Here is a 19,176-nt window from a genome sequence, read left to right as displayed (position 1 = left end):
AACCCTGTTCTTGTACAAAGTACCATGTGATCTTCAAAGTTCACAGAGTAGGCAAGAATTTAGTTCACAGTTGCACCCAGAAGACAGCGCCATCTACAGATGTGCACCCTAACAACAAGTTGGGATCTTATTTGCTGCTATTTCGAAGAAGAATGCCCCTTTCTAAGCCAAGGACACCACTTCCTACCGAGTCCAATGTCCTTTGGTGGTCTTCTTTCCAAGTACTAATCAAGCTCAGCAGTGATTAACTTCTGAGGTCGCCCAGGAGTACAGTCCAAGTTATAATGGGATGTTATACACACAGGAATCTTGTTGGAAACTGACAAATAACATCTACTGACACGGATGACTAATTGTAAATTATCTAATTATATTTAATTCAAAACAGGAAGCAGGAATCAAAAAAACAGCTGACTTGAGTAACAGATCCAAATATCAGCAGCAATCATGAACAGATTAAGAAGATCTAACTAATGCAAAGTTAATTACTAAATTAAAAGTGTTGTCAGTTTAAGTGAATCGTGTAGCAAATTTTTAACAATTACCAAAACTACAAACATTTACTTTACGCTGAAAACCTAATACCTTTTTCTGTATATAGCTCTTGCTCATTTTCCCTTCTTTCTGACTCTTTTACTACATGGCTGAAAGTATTACCTGTGCCGCATCTGATACCCTCTGCAAGCTGCTTGCAGTTGTACAATCTTATTCTTCTGGGACTGGTACAACGTCCTCGCCAGATATCCTCGCCATGCCGCCTGCAGAGACGTGGCTGCAGCATGCCTGATCCTTGCGTGCTCGCGCCAGCCGCCCTGGATGATGAAGACTGCCACCCGCTGCTGTAGGAATCTCTTCCTTGCCACGTACCCTCGCCAGGAGGACTGGATGAGCAGCGCTGCATTGTGGAGCGCGAGAGGATCAGCCCGTAGGTCTCGATCCTCTTCAAGTTTTCTCTTGTAACTGCGCCAACACCTCTGCAAACAGAATTACATTAAAAATAAGGATAAACCTAATGCATTATCGTTACTGCTTTGGGATATAGTTAAACCTAGGCCTTCGTTATATTATATATGGTTTGCTAAACATGAAATTGTGTGTTGGGAGCCACTGAAAGCACTTACTGGGGAAAACATACTGCAAAATTCTCATTAGGAAAGGCTCTTCCGAATACTAGACCTTGAGTAGACAATTTCCAAAATAATTTACATAGGCAAAAACCATTTTACCTGTGTTAATTGGCTCCCTGAAAACTGCCTTCCCTTGATGTGGCTAAAAGTCTGCATATTGTGGAACACTGCACCTGTTTATAGCTGGGGGGAGTGTTTAGGTCAGGGGAATACATGCGTAGATGGTGTTTTCAAATTTTCGCTGGACTTCTCCAGCAAAAATCTACCCGCAGGGAAAAAAAAACCCCAAGTATTGTGCCTTCAAGACCAGGCCTGCCTCTGATTCTGTACAGCATAATCCAACTCCCGGCGTACTTCCTCCTCTCTGCCACATTTTACACGGAAGACCTGACCTGCCGCAAGCTGAGCTACCTTTTTTAAAGCATCAAATTGCCAACATTGTGCCATATCCTCCCGATCACAATCCTTTATCTGTCAAGCTTTGCTTGCCTCACACGCAGGAGGTGTCATGCCTCCTCTGCATACTGTGATACTGATAAAGGCATTTGCCATGCCGTGTTACCTCTTTCTGCCCATTCCGTACATGCGTGATCCAACCCGCCATGGTGCAAGGAAACAACTGCTGTCTGATACGATATAAACGAAGAAGTTTGCATGGTCTTGTCTGCGCCCCATGCAGTACCTGTATGACCAGGGCTGCTTGCCGCAGGTTCAGGAAGTGCCTCCTGTAGATCATGGCTCGAAACCAGCGCTGGAGCAGAATGATGCACCGCAAGACTTCCTGGTGCAGCATGTCCTGCAACCGCTGGCGTTCCTTCTCCTTCATGAAAACCTACAAAGGTTTCCAAAGAGACAGCAATAAAGTCAGTCAGCTCCGCCTAGCAGTACCAAGAGATGAGGAGGAAAAAAAAAAAATGTCCCTGTTACTATACCCTGACCCCTCTTATTCATCCTTCCCACTTCTGTAACAAAGAAATGGTTCTGTGGGATTTAAAAAAAAAAAAAAAAAAAAAAAAAAGGTGTTAATCTCAGAGAAGGAGTTTCTAGTAGTTGACTAGTTTACATGGATGGAAGAAGGTTTCTTGTAATTTGCCTGTGCGGTTACTCAGAGCTGGATGATTCCCAGAAATCAAAGGAGTCTGCGGTTATTAATTAAGCAATAAAACAACACTATGAAGTTCTGGGGATTAGTTCTACGTTTGAGTGCACGGCACAGCAAGGCATTAATCTTGTGTTTTCAAACACATGACACAAAAAAAAAAATAATGCCTCAGGAGAACCTGCTTGGGGGGATGTGAGAGGGAGTTGGGGAGGATGATGTGACTCTACGACATGGCTTCAATTCCACCCAGCACATATTCATTTTTATTTATTTCAGCTACGGTGAAGATGGAATGAGAGGATGACAACGTGCTGGCTTTCTACATAAAAATTAGGTGGTTACATCTGTGATATTTCCCCGATACTGTGATACAGCTGGCACAAGACCATCACAGCTGGTCATTCAGGTGGGGTCCATCTGCGCTCACCATTCTAAAGCCTTTTTTTTTCTCTCTACCTCCATTCTTACCACATACAGAAGCGTAACGAGTGGCGATAAAGACAGCGCTGTGGATTTGCGGTAATCTTTCCGTCAGCATGGATAGATCATCATCAGTATTAAGTGCAATGAGGGCATTACTCAAAGCCTTTCCATGGGTAAAAAAAAAAAAAAAGGCATTTTACCCGTGGAAATCGGGGCTTTGAAAATTGCTCAGCCTGTCTTGTGGGTAAACACACTCGCGCACTTTTACCTGCTTTCATTATTGCTGGGGACCCTGTGAGGTGAAATCACATGCAGAGTTTACCATACTGAGGCCAAACTGAAGATTGTCCCCTACAGGACTGTCTTATCTGAATGCTCTTAAGCTGTGGTTTATCCATTGTTCATCTGGGTAAGAGGCAAGACATTTGATAAGAAAAATACACAAACACAGCTACCAAAATGTGTCTGGGATTATACCAATAGTAGTGGTTAAAATAGGAACTTTAAATGAATTCTATTGTTTCAAACTCTAAACACAGTCCCCAGTCCCCTGTGGCAGCTCTGCTGCAAGAATCAGAAAATCCTGTGGCTGCGTTTTTGAAATTTTGTTGCAATTGTGTGGCACATTTGCATAAATGTATGTAACATTTACATTGCTGGGGGGTAATTTTGAAAAATGTTTCAGCCTCTAAAACTGTAAGTTATGAAGGTAAGTTGTATTTTTTTAAAGCCTGAAATATGCATGTACTAAGCATAGTTGCATGTACATGTGAATGAAAAAAAAAAAAAGGAATGGTAGGGCCATTCTGGGACGGGGCTTGAAAGTTCGAACACAACTTAAGAGTTTGCTAGGTGGTATATGTGCATACATTACTGAAAATATACACACAGTTTTACACCTGCCAAACGAGCTGTGGAAAGCTATTTTGCTGACCTGTAAACAGGGTTCTCCATAGCCAGCAGGATGAATTAGCCATAACTTGTGAGTGATGTCATCCAACGGCAACAACAGAGACACAGATCTCAGAGCTCAATAAAGACTTTACTGAGCACGTGTGGGAATTCCCACATGTACACGCAGTGTCTTCTAGAGCTTAAGTCTTGGCAAGGTAGTGAACTCTCTGAGGAGGTGGACAAGCAATAAATATGGCTAATTCATACTGATGTCTATTAAGAATTCTGTTCACAGATAGGCAAGTTTGCTTTCTCCATTGACAAGCAGGCACGAATCAGCCATAACACTTATGGAGCCCCAAGCTGAGAGCTGCGAGGCGGAGCATTTCTTAAAGACACCTCTATCCCTCCAAGTACAGAGCGGACTACTGGGTAAACAGGCTATGCAAAACTACTTGTCCAAACTCACTGTTTTATGTTGCTAGACAGAGGTGGGATGTGAAAGTATGAACAGACAATTAAGTAGAAGTCTTCAATATAAGTAGCCCTGAAATGAGCCCTGACAGAGTCTGTAATTTATAATCTGCCAGCACGTAACCTTGTACTATACAGTCCACTAGCCAACTGGACAGAGTTTGTTTGGCAACTATCTTTCCCAATTTATTAGGATCAAAGGACACAAACATTAGAGAAGCTTGTTGGCGAGGGCAAGTTCTCTTTACCAGGAAGGTGGAGGGTCTTCATCGGATGACATATGAGGAGAGATTGAAGAATCTAAATATGTACACCCTGGAGGAAAGGAGGAGCAGGGATGATATGATTCAGACTTTCAGATACCTGAAAAACTTTAATGATCCAAAGACAACGACAAACCTTTTCCGTCAGAAAAAAATCAGCAGAACCAGAGGTCACGAGCTGAGACTCCAGGGAGGAAGACTAAGAACCAATGTCAGGAAGTATTTCTTCACGGAAAGGGTGGTGGATGCCTGGAATGCCCTTCCGGAGGAAGTGGTGAAGTCTAAAACTGTGAAGGACTTCAAAGGGGCGTGGGATAAACACTGTGGATCCATCAAGTCTAGAGGACGTGTATAAAGAAGAGGCAGCAAAACACTGCACGGAGCGGCAGTAGCCACAGAGGCATTCACGGAGCGGGATGCCAGTGGTTGGTGTTCCACCTTCACGGAGCGGAAGGATGGAGGGCTGCCATCTCCAAAAAAAAAAACAGGGGTGGGTAAGAGTATGGGGCAGGGGTGTGGCCTGCTTGTTGCAGCGGTTGCTACCCCTAATTGAGCTGGATGTTCACTTGGATGCAGATCCGGCGCTGCTCTCTACATTGGTGGTGGGGTGGAGGGGAATTAGGGCTGGAGGGTCCTGGAAGCCAATAGTAACAGGTGGGAGAGAGAAAAAGGAAAAAAAAAAAAAGATTAAGTGCGTAGCTTGCTGGGCAGACTGGATGGGCCGTTTGGTCTTCTTCTGCCGTCATTTCTATGTTTCTATGTTTAGATAATGTGCCAGAGCAATCTTACAGTCCAAGGAGTGAAAAGTCCATTCTCCATTGAGCATGTGGTCTCAGGAAGAATGTTGTTAGCACAATAAATAACTTGATTCACTTTTGGAAGGAAGTTGGGGCAAATTCGTAGAATCACCCTATTATAAAAAAAAAACCTGAAGATCTGGAGAGTATGAAAACAGAACCTGTAGTTCACTTACTCTTCGTGCCCAAGTGATAGCCAAGAAAAACAAGACCACTGACTTGAGAGGATTTCATGAGTTGAACTAGCACTACATTGAGGTCCCAAGACTCTGGAGGTTTACTGACAGGATGCTTGGAATGCCACTTCCCTTTCATAAATTTTTGTGGCTACTCTGTAGTATTGGGTTGTTAATTATAAGGTGGGCAGATACTTGCTCTCTCATTTTATATTGCTGCTACTCACTTAGAATTTGTTAAAATAAGCAAATAATAAATATTTTTAATGAAATGTTGATGCTCGGGCGTGAAATTGGAGCCCCTTCCACTTGCTGGTGACATTACTGAAGAGGTGCTAAGGCTGAGAACGAGAGGCAGAACAGATAATAAAGCAAAGTCCCTCAGATCGTAGAAGAAGAGATCCTGCACCAAGTCAAGAATCTCTTCCGTTTGAAACTGTTGGATCTTCTGATTGAAAGTTTCTTGGAGGAAATCAGAAAATCCTCCACCTTCTTTGGAATGTAAAAAAATTTTTGTTTAGAGGTAAAGAAATACTTTCATTAAAAAAAACATTAAATGAAAACCTTACATCTATGATTCAATTCATTTTTTCAAATTATTATTATACAATTATATGTCATGGAGTTTATATTAAATAGTATTAGAGCATTTTTTATATTTATTTTATTTTACACCTTTGTCATGGTTATCTTTGCCAATTTTGTCTTTTTCTTTATCACTTTTATGGAAGTTTATAACCTGTTTGGGTATATATGTTTGGTGTTCTCAGATGTACTTGTCATTTTTTTTCTTGAAAAATTATTTTTCTAATTGTTTATTCATTTTTCTAGGTTTCCTTCCGACGCAGTTTCCTCGAAACACGGCCCGTGTCAGGGGACCGTAAAATTACTAATACGAGTTGCTGGTTTGGATGCCAAAATAGCTTTCTTGCTTGCCTGAATATAATAAAATTTCCATATATGAACCTGACGGACATATTCGGTTTTTTGGTCCCTCCTCCCTGCATTTGTTATCCATTGTGATGTCCTGCCCGTGGACCAGATCTGGATGGCCGCCTAGCAGAGGGTGTAAGAGCTAATTTCTCCTTGCTTATGAAGAATATGGCTGCTTGGTTGTCTGTCCAAATTAAGATTCTTTTTCTCGAGAGGAGGTGAGAGAATGTCCTCCGAGCACAGCGAATGGCTCACAGCTCCAGGTGGATGATTTGCAGATTACTCTCCACTGGGGACCCACAAACCGCTGTGCGCCCTCCATCCCTTGGTGGAGGCATCTGTAGACAGAGTCACTTGGGGGTAGATTTTCAAAGGGTTACGCTCGTAACCCCGAAAACCTGCGCCTGCTCGCGCCGAGCCTATTTTGCATAGGCTTGGCGGTGCGTGCAATTCCCGGGATGTGCGTATGTCCCGGGGCTTTGAAAAAGGGGCAGGAAGGGGGCGTGGTGCCAGTCTGGGGGTGGGACCAAGGCCTCGGCACAGCGGCTGTGCGGGGGATGGTGTGCTGGCAGCTGGCCGGCAGGCGTAAAAAATGAAACAAGGTGGGGGGGGATTTAAGTTAGGGCTGGGGGATGGGTTAGATAGGGGAAGGTGGGGGGGAGCGGAAGAAAAGTTCCTTCCAAGGCCGCTCCAATTTCGGAGCGGCCTTGGAAGGAACAGGGAAAGCCATCGGGGCTCCCCTAGGGCTCGGCGCACGCAAGGTGCACAAGTGTGCACCCCCTTGCGCGCACAGACCCCGGATTTTATAACATGCGCGCGGCAGCACGCACATGTTATAAAATCAGGTGTACATTTGTGCGCGCCGGGTAGCGTGGACAAATGTACCCTGCGCGCGCTTCTTTAAAAATCTACCCCTTGGTGCGGTGAGAATCGTAGCCACAGACCCACCTTTACAACTTGTGGTTTTTATCCACCTCTGAAGGGATGCTCTCATCCTAGAGTCTATGGACATTTGATGGGATAATTGTTAATAGAGCTGACTCTATTGAAGCATATGCAGACAAGTTAGGAGAACCATATGCGTGTGTTTGAGAAGAACTAGGATTGGCCTTGTTGATACTAGGCCACCAGCAATACGGTTCTCTCGATAGGGAAAAATAACCTTTTCCTGACGTGAGTCTATCCAGATTCCAATGAACTGAATTCTCTGAGCCGGAAACAAGGTTGACTTGGCAAAGTTGACCAGAAAGCCCAGGGACTGAAATTGCTGTATGGACTTTGAGGCACTCCAGAAGATGGACATGTAACCAACCAGTCGTCCAGGTATGGGACTATGCAGTCTTTTTTTTGACAAAGCTGTGCCGCCACAACCACAACACATTTAATGAATGCATTTGAGGCCGCTGAGAGGCCAAAGGGAAGAACCATGTATTAGTAGTGCACGCTCCGAACCACAAACCTGGGTGGAATGAATGGCTGCCACAGCTTCCTTTGTCTCTATGACTGACTTTCTTTACGATGTCTTTCTACCGATGCACTAAGAAGACTGCCCAGGGAGGCAGTTTTCAGATGTAGATAACCAAGAGATGCTACATGACAGCAGATCCCCTTCACTATTACCTTGGCTGTGTGAGAATCTTCCGGCTGTGTTCAGAAAGGAGAATTTTTACCTCAAACACACTGGGGAAGGAAGGGGTGGTAGTAGTGACTTGGTATAGGCCTTGAGGTAACAGCATACTTGACCTAATTCTTATCAGCCTTGATATGTTTTCAGCAATTTACTGTATGTCTGAATTTCAGCGCTCAGCTTTTTGCATCAACCACGAGTAACTACATATACTTACAAGACAATGATTATAGGAATATCCTGCTCAAGTACAGGAAGGCATCAAGTCATGAGAAAATGTGACTAGGTTGACTCTCTATAAGAGTGAGAAAGAATGGAGACTGTGTGACTCTCTCTCTCTTAACGGTTATATGATGCTAACCAGAAATTTAAATTTCTTTTAGGCCTATACGCATCTTAAGTATAAGGGGAGGTTTACAGAACAATTTTCAATGGTCATTAGCTGCATAACGTAGCTAGATTGTCCTGGTTGAAAATTGCTTCCCTTACAGAGGCAGAAATAAGCACAGACTTTCGCAATGTGTGCATTTTTAGCTGGGTTTAAAAAAAAACAACAAAACAACAAAATCAAAAGAGATGGTCCTGGGAAGACTGTTTAGACAGGATAGAGAGGAAAACAGCACGTGTACATTTGATTTTCAAATGAATGCGGTTTGATCTGACTGCAAAAATAGCAGGTGCAACATATGCACCGTTTGTAGTAAGTACTTGCATGCAGCTTTCAAAGACAAAGTACCCTGCCAGCTTTCCTTTGAAAGTTAGCCACACGGTTCGGCCACACAAATGGGCACTCACCCACTTTGCAATAGGTGAGCTGCTGAAAGCTGCCCCCCCTGGACAGCTCTGAATTTAGATACAGTAAGGGTGAAATAAGCTTTTATTTACAAGGCTTCTCCTTACACATAATGAGAGAAAGCCTTCGGCACATCTGGCCCAAAGTTATCTATGGAGGACAATTACCTTGATGTGCTACTTGCAACGGAGGCTAGAGAAGCCACTGAAATTATGAAACGAGAGGGAAGTCAAAGAGAATGGGTTCCCTCTTCTATTTTATACAAAACATATAATCACAGTTAGCTCCAAAACTGACTAAGCTATTCAGCTTGGTAATGGAAAAAGCCCTTCAACCTTCGTTAATTGCTGAATGAAACAAAATCAATGATACGCATTCTTGGAAAAGACCCTAATAAATACCGGCACCCTATTAAGTGGTTTGGTTATTTAACTGTGATGAGAAAATTATGGCAAAAAGTGCCAACTAGGCATCAAGAAAAGGTACTCCCCACACTTACTGGAAAAGAACAGAGAGGGATGGGGTCGATATCAATAGAGGATACTCCCTTTCCTTTTTCTTATTCTGATAGAAACTCTAGCAGCAAACATTAGCAACATGAGCATATTCTGGGAATTGTCTGTATATGTTGGGAGGGGTGGGGGTGGGGGGAGTGCTTTGTTATTTCATTTATATTCTGTTTTTCAGCACTTTGAAGTGGATTACCGGTACATTCAGGTACTGTAGGTATTTCTCCGCCCCCAGAGAGTTTACAGTCCAGGTTTTTACCTGAAGCAATAGAGGGAGAAGTGACTTGCCCAAGATCACAAGAGGCAGCAGTGGGATTGGACCTCTGGCTTCCTTGGTTCGCAGTCCACAGCTCGAACCAGCAGGCTGACTCCTCCACTTCTGCTGGGATCGCTTTCAAGCAACCATGTGCACGGTGGCATTTGTAAACATATGTGTGATTGTTGCAGGAAAAAGATACGCGTATTTTATTATACGTTTATCTGATACGCGCAGGTTACAAAATACCGTCGTAAATGTGCGCATGACCAGATACACACATATATGCCACTGTGCACATAGCTGCTTGAAAGCTATCCCGGCACTTATTATGTGAAGTGGAGGAGTCAGCCTGGTGGTTCGAGCTGTGGACTGCGAACCAAGGAAGCCAGAGGTGCAATCCCACTGCTGCCGCTTGTGATCTGGGGCAAGGCACTTCTCCCTCTATTGCTTCAGGTATAAACCTGGATTGTAAACTCTCTGGGGGGCAGAGAAATACCTACAGTCCCTGAGCATTGAGCACACATACTTTTCCTGTTTTAAAAATATACATACATATATTTTACATGTGAAAATAAAGTAGGATTTCCTCATATAAATTGGGATTCACCCACAAACGTCAGCATATTTTAAAACATGCGAACTTAATTGAAATTGCCACTTGTACCAATTGCTCCACCGGTTCGCCCAGTCCTTCTCCGGGTCACCGAGACCCTCCTGTTTCTTCAGCCTGACTTCCGCATCCAGACATCCCCACCCAAGCTCTAGTATCCAATAAGCACCTTTAATATCACTTGCGCAAGATAATTAACAGGGATAAAATTAGGTATGTTCGCAAATTTACAGGGCTTTTAAAAATGGGGGTCGATTTCAAAAGCATTTCTCATGCAAAACTGCCCATATACGTGAGCGTGTGGGCCATGCTGGAGCAATGTGGTTTTTAAAAGCCGCGATTTATGCGAGTGTTATGCACGTAACGTGAGCCAAAAAAAAAAAAATCAGGGGGTGGAAAAGGGGTGAGGATCTCCCTTCCCTGGCTCCCGTTTACCGCCCCCCCCCCCCCTTGCTGCAGGTTTGGAATTAAAAGGATAAGAAGGGCAGGGGCAAATCCACTGCTTCTATGCCCAGCCTGGATCATTAACAATGATGCCGGCCCTGCTTTTAAAGATCTGGATTCAGGATAGGAGCCATGGGCTTGCTCCTACCCTTTTTATTTTGGATTCATGGCAAGGAAGTAGGTGGGAGCCAGAGAAGGAGGTCCCTGGCCCATGTTTCTGGGGAGGAAAGTGGTGGTGGGAGGGGCAGGGAGACGCCTACTTGGCTTGGTTCAGCCCAGTAGGGTAGGGCTGGATCCCATCTTTATTTTATTTATTTATTTAAAACTCAAACAAAAATACCCGGTTATTTTCACGAAAGCCCATTTTCAGTTCATTGTATTCGGAGCAAACTGAAAATAGCTTCATTCACGTCTCTACTTTTCATATTATACCTAGGACAACTTTAAGGTTTGCATTACCCACCAAGCTATCCCTCCCTTTATATCAAGCAGATACAAGATCTTCTGATCTCAAGGTTCTGCAGGTTGCCTCCATTAAAATGCACACTCTTCTGGGATAATTTTTCTACTCTTTATGCTGCCATTCCAGGTTCAAGGATACATGAGCAAGCTCCAAACATTTGGTCCATTTTGAGGATGGGATGGCAATGTTTGACCACCTGCAGAGATTGCTCTTGTACAACTGAAAGCTGAGAGATACCCTTGGTTAGCACAGTCCAGGCAGGGACGACTGGGCAGACAGTTTAGGTCTTAACTTTGGGCATCCCACCCCCTGCCCTGACCCCGCCCCCTTGCCAACAATGATGATCCAAGGTCCACAATGCTCTTTTATTGAGTGGATGAAATGGCCACAGCCATACAAAAGCATGAACTTAAACATCAGCATCCAGGAATACTTTAAGCAAGCTTAACATTCGCCTTCTACAAAAATGGCCTACGCCCCCACCGGCAAGACTTCGTGCTGTTACCCCCCCCTGCTTGCTGCTGCTGTCCCAGTGAGGCGGCAGCCCTCCAACCTTCCGCTCCGGGAATGCCGCCGTGGGCACTGCCGCTCCCCGTGCAGTGTGCTGCTGCCGCCTCGCCCCTCTCCCGGCCGGCCTTGCAGGCCACGCTTATTTATTTATCTATGCCAGGCCGCCCTTGTGGGCCATCCCCAGACCGGCCACCATCTCGGGTCTGCGCCATGCATTGCATGCATATCCATCACCCCTTGCCAATTAATAGGTTAACAAGCACCCCGCTTCATGCGCCCCAACAAGCTTCCCCCTATGACTAGTCTTTGGTGCCCAGGCCCCTCCCCAAAACACCAAAGCATCCCCCCTATGCGCCGGTGAGCAAACCCGGTGGTTGTATCTTCTGCCCAGGAGCGTTGGAAGCTGCGTGTGGAAGGCGAGTTGCTTGCTGCTGGAAGCTGCACGTGGAGGTGGGCTCTCTGGTCCCTTGTCGGCTAATGTGCAACCACTCCCTCTCCCACCCTGTATTGTATCCTGAGCCCTGCTACCCCTCCCCCTTTCTCACTGGCTCCTGGCTTGGATTTAAATCAGCCAGGGAGCCCCATTGGCTGCAGCACACCTGGCCCAGTTATGAGGCCTCCTGCTTCAATCGGCTGGGCCTCCTTTTTTTTTTTTTTTGACATCTATGAAGTTACTCTGTATGTTACAGACATTCGCAGATACTCTGGATCCTGATGCATTTCTGGGCTGATCATGTTCATAGATTTATTTTGCTAGGTTCCCCTGTTTCTCACCAATTGGTCAATTGCTGGTCCCCGGACTCTGGGAAAAACTAACCCCACTAGAGGTTTCCCTTCCCAGGACCTCAGAACACCCTGCTTGGGTATTTTCTTCCCTCGACAGCTGGTCACCACTGTTTTTACTTTGATTTCCCTTCATTTTTAGAGCTCATGTGACACTTGGCACAACTACAGTTTTTCACTCTATAACACACACTTTAACTTGAAATTTCAGTCATATCCCTAAAACAGCAATCAACCTACAAAGCATATATATATATAGTCAGACGAGTATATTTACATTCACACACACAAATCTGTGTTTAATCAGCTGCTGCAATACCATTTCTCTCTGTATTAGCTTTATGCTATTGCAGAGCGAGAGATAAGCACTGCTGGCACCCTTACCATGGTTCTTCCCACTTGGTAATCGTCTGGGCTGTGTTTTCCTCGCCAGAAGAACTCCTGTATGGTCCGCTTGGAGGGAACGGTGTGTCGCGCCAGCAGCACCCGGAAATGGTCCACAAAATCCTGCAAAATGAGGGGCATTTTGAGTGTAAATAAAGAAGGACCTGCCGCATTTCCAGTGGAAGTAGCAAGGGACGTCTCATGAAGGGAAGGGGCAGGGATGGTTGTTTTCCACCACAAACTTAACCTTTAAAGCCGCTGATATATGCAAATCAATCTGTTCTTTTACCAAGTTCCAGCCTGCAGCGCAGCCCATAGAAGCAGCAGCCTCGTATGTTTTTATAATAAGGGGGCAAGATTCAGACCGGCTGTAGGCACGTTTTACTCGCAGATGCATGCACTTTCACCTTGCGAACTGTCCAGGGAGAATTAGACACATACATTTTATGTCTGCTGTTGTGTGCGGGGGAGTTTTCCGATTAAAACTACAGACGTGCAAGTTTTCAAATGTTTTTGTGTAACGCCAAACCCTGCCCTGAGAATGTTTCTCCCCTACTGCAGGTAAAAGGACATGCGTAGAGGCAGATAGGGTGGGCAATTTTAAAAAAAAAAAAAAGAAAAAAATACAACCCTCTCCCCCCATTTCTGCATGGAAAATGGCTTTTGAAAAATATCCTCTTATCCATCATGACCAAAGCGAGGAAATACTAATTGTGCAGCCAGCTTAGTTGGACAATAAGTTTTAGATCCAGCTTATCTCCAGAAGTCGTTATGCGTGAAGCTCCTGCTGGGATCACTCTCTTTGTCTTACCAGCAGTTGTCAGCTTCTCTCACCCCCTCAGGGAAGTACTGGATAAGAGGACATCACTAAAACGGATGTTCTAGCACAAAATGGACGTTCCCGGCAGTAGAAGGAACCTCACAAGGAACTCTTCCCCTATTTTGTGTCTATGGAGGACAAAAAGCTGCTGAGCAGCTCCTTTTAGCCGGTTATCTTCAGGACAATTTTTGGCTGAATTTTTACCTGAACCCTAGCTAGTCAAAATTTGACTAGCCAGAATTAGGACTGCTATTTTTGTGGCTAAATTAGCACTAACTGAGTCATGATCCTGCCCTGGAAACACCCCCAGAGCACTTCTCTTCCCTGACTGACTAAATCTGGCCACCTTGTGAATTTACAGTTAAATATAACCTTTCAGTCAGGGAAAACTGTTTAGAGTTAATCTTTCTGAAAACGTACCCCGTGGTGTCTAGATAAACAGATAATTTCAACTGGCTGGAAAATAAAGGTCACATTTAAGTTCTGAGCAAAACGTTAGCAAATCAGGTTGCTTGCTAACACAAGTTTGAAATCGCATGGTATGCCCAAAGATTTAATTTCCTGCAACTTTTAGAAGGGAAAGAAGTCCACAGTAAAAACCAAAAAAATCACATAAGCAGAAATATGCAAAAAAACATCTTGACGTTTTTGCTTGATTCTTCAAGTTCTCTTTCATGTATAGCCCCACTGAACTTTTGGCTTGCCTTGTATTTCTAAGGACGTCACGTGACCTTCCTGAAGTTGCAGGAAATTAAATTCCAGTCCAAAAGATGCTTTATTTCAAAACTGTGCAAAAAAAACAAAACTGCCTACAGACACTTTTTCTTCAGCTTCAGCTGAACGTTTCTTTCTTCTCTTATCATGGTGGCTGTACTTTATTATTAAAAGGGATAAAATACTTATTAATGGTCTTCCATAGCTTGCCTCCCAATTGTGCTTGATCATTATTCAAAATATGTGCCTACCATAGTATGCCAGTTAAACTGGAAACATTAACAACAGGAGTGTGGGATAGCCACAGTGGACTGCCAGTTCTTTCTGCTCCTTTATTTCAATAGTGCTAATATGCTTGTGATTTATAATGGCATTTCTATGCGACATTTTTTTTGCATTTGCTTAGAATTTCAGTGAGAAAAAGTCAGTTCTTCCAGAAATTCGGCAAACCTTGTTAGTCTGACACATTTAAAAAAAAAAATCTGGTGGTATCAAAAAGGAGGTGGATGGCTGCAAAAAAAACCAAACTCCTAGATTCAGCTTGGATTATTTTCTGGACTGGTTTAATACACTTCTCTAGGCTAGCTCAAAAACAGCTTTGAATTTTTTACCCCTCTGTTTAAGTGGAACTCCCAAATCACTGAACCAGCCACTACTGGGCTAAGGTGCCATGAACTTTACATTTTGCACTGAAATTTCCCATTCCATTAAAGGTAACACAAAGATAGTTATATTTTCAGATTTCTTAAGTTTGGCTTTTCTTTTTCCTTAAGGAACACGGGTTTAATTTTGCTTCTCCTCGTTTTGCTTATTCCAACAGGATGGACTCCACTTTAGCCAGAGTGGAATCAGGCTGCTTGTGTTAACTTTCAAAAAGGAGATAAGAGTAGTTTTGGAGCTAGGACATGAAGGAAGGCAGACAGACACTTAGCAGCACATGATTCAGAGGGAGGGATATTCAAAGGATAGTGGCAAACTAAGGGGGGTCAGTTTCAAAAGGGGCGGAGTCGGCCCCGGAAGAGGAGGAGTTGGGGCGACACCGGGGCCGACGCTGCGCAGACATCGCTGGTGGCGAAAGGTAAGAACCTTTATCGCCACCAGTTTCGCGTGAATAACTACACCTTTTATGGTGCAGTTTATTTGGTGCAAAAACCGGCCCCCCCACCCACCCCCCCCGCTTCGCCCCCTCACCCCTGTTTACCGCCGGATTTTCTAAGGTCTGAGACGTTAGAAAATCCGGGCCTAAGTACATTAGAATATCTCAACAGGGAAGTAGTTGTAAAAGCTGAAAAAAACCAAGATGTATTTAAATACAGAGCACACAGATAAAAATGACTCCAAACTACCTGTATCATCTGATAATAAGTTGGTTGTGGGTACATATAAAATAGAAATTCAAATAAAACTACTTTAAAATGTCTGCATGTGAATGCTAGAAGTCTGAAAAATAAGTCTGGAATGTATGGCGCTAAAACAACGGTCCAAGAAAACAACACGGAAGTTGGTCAATTAAAACCAGGATGCAAACAAACGATGAAACTGACCAAATACATAAAACACTTTATTAAATTCCTTTATTAAATTGTCCTAAAAATGCCAATAGAGGCGCCCGACTCTGGCCGAGTTTCAGCCTCTTAAAGGGCTGCTTCAGGGGCTGTAAAATATTAAGTATCAATAATAAATATTACAATTGCACAATCTGTACAAAATCTTTTAAGAACCAAAAAAATTTTTTTTTTAAAAACCTTTTATTTATATAACAATATCATTGGGTCAAAGAAACAAAACAGACATGTGATCCCCCAGAGATTAGACTGGCTAGTAAAATGGGCAACACGATAATAATGGGAGACTTCAATTTCCTGAGCTTTTTCTGGGTAAATGTCACTTCACAACATGCAGGGGAAGTGAAGCTCCTAGATGCCATCAATGACTGCTTCATGCAGCAGTTGGTCATGGAACCACTGAGAGGGGGAACGACATTAAATCTAGATCCGAATGGAATGCAGGACCTGTGCAAGAGTGATTGTAATGTAATAACATTTGATATAATCATTGGAAGGCAAATTCTAAGAAAAGCTACTGCAGTATCATTTATTAATAGTGAGGTGAAAGAGGCAATTAAAGCCAAAAGGGCATCATTCAGAAAATGAGAAGCTGACCCAAATGAGGAAAATATGGACAAGCATAAGCACTGGCAAGCTAAAGGTGAAATAGTAATTAAGCAGCTAAGAAAGATTGTGAAAAGAAGCTTGCATTAGAGCTAAAAACAAGTAGCAAAAGCTTTTTCAAGTATACTGAAAACAAAAAAAGCCTGAAAAGGAGTCAGTTGAGTTGCTAGATGACCATGGTCAAGGAAATAAGAAAACTAAACGAATTCCAGGAGAGTGAGTAGACGCGGATCATGGGGCTGCTGGAGAATTTCTGATCTGTTACCTCACAGATGGGTCCCGGCGCACTGCCAAGCCGTGGCCACCCTTCTGAACTTTTCTAGAGGCTCCACAACTCATTTTTGTTCTCTAAGCCTTTCCAAATAATTCCTAACGTTCTGTTTGCCTTTTTGACCACTGCTGCACATTGATCTAACGATTTCAAGGTATTGTCCATAAGGAATCCGAGGTCCTTTTCCTAACAAGGAGCCCAGCATCATGCACTTGTAATTGGAGTTAATTTTCCCCAAGTGCATTACTTTGCTCTTATCCACATTTTATTACATCTGCCATTTAGAAGCCCAGTCTTCTAGTCTCACAAGATCCTTGTGTGGTTCTTCACAATTTGCTGCTGTTTTACGAAGCAAAACAGTTTTGTGTCATCTGCAAATTTGGTTACCTCACTTGTTGTTCCAGTCTACAGATCTTTAGGAATATGCTAAATAAAACGCTCTTCCTCATATTGAGGAACCATATTTTGTTATCCTCTCTCCTCCACACCGAGGAACCATGTTAATGTTACTGTTATTTCTCTTCTACTTCTTGTTACCCTCCTCCCAGTTCTGATTCCCCTGTTAAAATGAAATTTCCAAGTTTAACCAGTTTTGCTGTAAACCGGCATGTCCACAACTAATGCCGGTATATAAAAATGTTTAAATACATAAAACAGGTCCCAATACAGACGCCTAGTGCACTCCACTAACACCCTTTCTCCATTCGGAAAAGCTGACCATTTAATCTTGCTCTCTGTTTCCTGACTTTTATACAGTTATTATTATTAATTTAGCTCATACCTTATAAAGGCATTTTTTTCTACCCAACTTCGGTATTGCTTTCTTCCAGCTGATTTAACTGTAATAGTAAAACTTGACTCTGAATATGAATTTGTACTTTCATCATAGTACAGCTCTAAGTGTGTCTGCTCTAAATTCACAAACGTATAATTACCAGTATTTTTATTGTAATAGTAATGACTTCTATGCAATCCAGATGTATGGTAGGTATACCTAATTTACAAATTTTTCATGTTCTGATTTTGTTTTTCATATTCTTCTATACGCCTCTGGGTCTATATAATATTACCAATATGTAGCCCTAGGTATACCTGGGTCTATACAGAAGCTAATATATAACCAAGAAGGTATGTCTGACCTCGAAAGAGTATTTACAGCCGTAGCCTGACTGCCGAATTCGTACAGTTTCCAGCATGCCAGTATATCGCAGCTGTCTTAGCACCAGTGTATCGCTGAATCTCAGAGGAAGCTGAGAGAGACAGAGAGAGAGAGATAGCAGTTAGTATAACAAATAAACTTTCATCTAACAGTACAAAAGTAACATCCAAGGCAATACAAATAGATATACGCAAAAAGAAATGAGGTGAGAAGTTATCTACTGGCTACTGTATGGAAATTTGAGCTATGATGAGATTGCTGTGTATGTTTTTATGGTTTCAGTGCTTTTATGCTAGTTTGCTAGATCATATGTGGACTTGAAACTTTTAGTACAACTTTTAGTACAATTTTTTAATAATATGCCACTACATAGTCCAGGAAGGAGAGCTATGCAAAGAGATTATTAGTGCTAGCATAACATCCAGAATAATCTACAAATCCCTTACACTCATACACAAAGCCATTCACAACCAAAATATGCACTGGTTCCCTGAAAATCTCCATCTCCACACCCCTACTAGACCAACCAGAAAGCAGCATCAAGCCAAACTCCTGACACCCTCCCCCAAAATCATCAAACACACCACAATCAGAGAAAGATCATTCATCATAGCAGGCACCTCCCACTGGAACAAAATGCTACCCCACTTACGCCAGGAACCTTGCCATAAAAGATTCAAACAGAATCTTAAAACCTGGCTCTTCAAACTTGCATACCCTGACTAACCGAGTACTCCAAAGACACGCCCTTTCAGACTGACATGCCTCTACACTTCTTAATAATTCCCCAACCCCCCCCCCTCTTCTCATCCCCGCCTCCTCATACATCCCGGTTCCCACTCCTACCACCCTCCCCTCTTCCCTCTACACCGCCTACATCCTGCCACCCTGTTAATAGTTAAAATTTCCCTCTTCCTATGCTCTCCTTTAGAGCTATTTATTTACCCATTTCTCCTCTCGAATTATTTATTTAACCATTCTTCTCAAGTTGATTTAGTTATCTGTCTCGTTACTATACTTTAAATTATTGTAAAGCTTGTTGCTATGTTACGTTAAATTGTGAACCAAGGTGATTTTTCTAACGTGCCCCGGTATATAAAAAATCTTTAAATAAATAAATAAATAAATAAATAAATAAAATAGCATGCAGTACAGAAGTTATTATTGCTATAAATAAATAAAGGAAGAGTTGTGGTGAAAAGTTATTATGGCTATCAAACACTATGGGATGGAGCACTATGGTGAGAAATTTTTACCAGATTTTCTGGGCACCTTTATGCACAGTACCATCCAACCAAAAGAGCATTTACCTTTTCAGCATTGGAACGAATGCATTTGACAAAATAAGGTTCTGCTTGTCCCAGAGTCTCCATCAGCTTATTGAGAGAGGTCTATAAAAGAAAGTAAAAAGTTACATCAAGCAGATCCTAAACAGACACAAAAATTCAGTGCAAGACAGATTAAGGGAGA

At 43.0% G+C, this 19,176-nt stretch overlaps 1 protein-coding gene across 1 annotated transcript in view; it reads right to left on the bottom strand.

The window, feature by feature from the left end:
- Window positions 1–19,176, bottom strand: part of MYO9A (myosin IXA) — a 324,407-nt gene that overhangs the window by 85,631 nt on the left and 219,600 nt on the right. Inside the window, 5 exon segments of the mRNA XM_029575878.1 lie at window positions 658–974; window positions 1,810–1,959; window positions 12,572–12,694; window positions 17,687–17,797; window positions 19,017–19,097. Of these exon segments, the coding sequence (XP_029431738.1) occupies window positions 658–974; window positions 1,810–1,959; window positions 12,572–12,694; window positions 17,687–17,797; window positions 19,017–19,097 (782 nt within the window).

This window comes from Rhinatrema bivittatum, chromosome 13 (genome assembly GCF_901001135.1).
Source record: "Rhinatrema bivittatum chromosome 13, aRhiBiv1.1, whole genome shotgun sequence".
Classification (NCBI taxonomy): domain Eukaryota; kingdom Metazoa; phylum Chordata; class Amphibia; order Gymnophiona; family Rhinatrematidae; genus Rhinatrema; species Rhinatrema bivittatum.
This window is presented reverse-complemented; position numbering and strand designations above follow the sequence as displayed.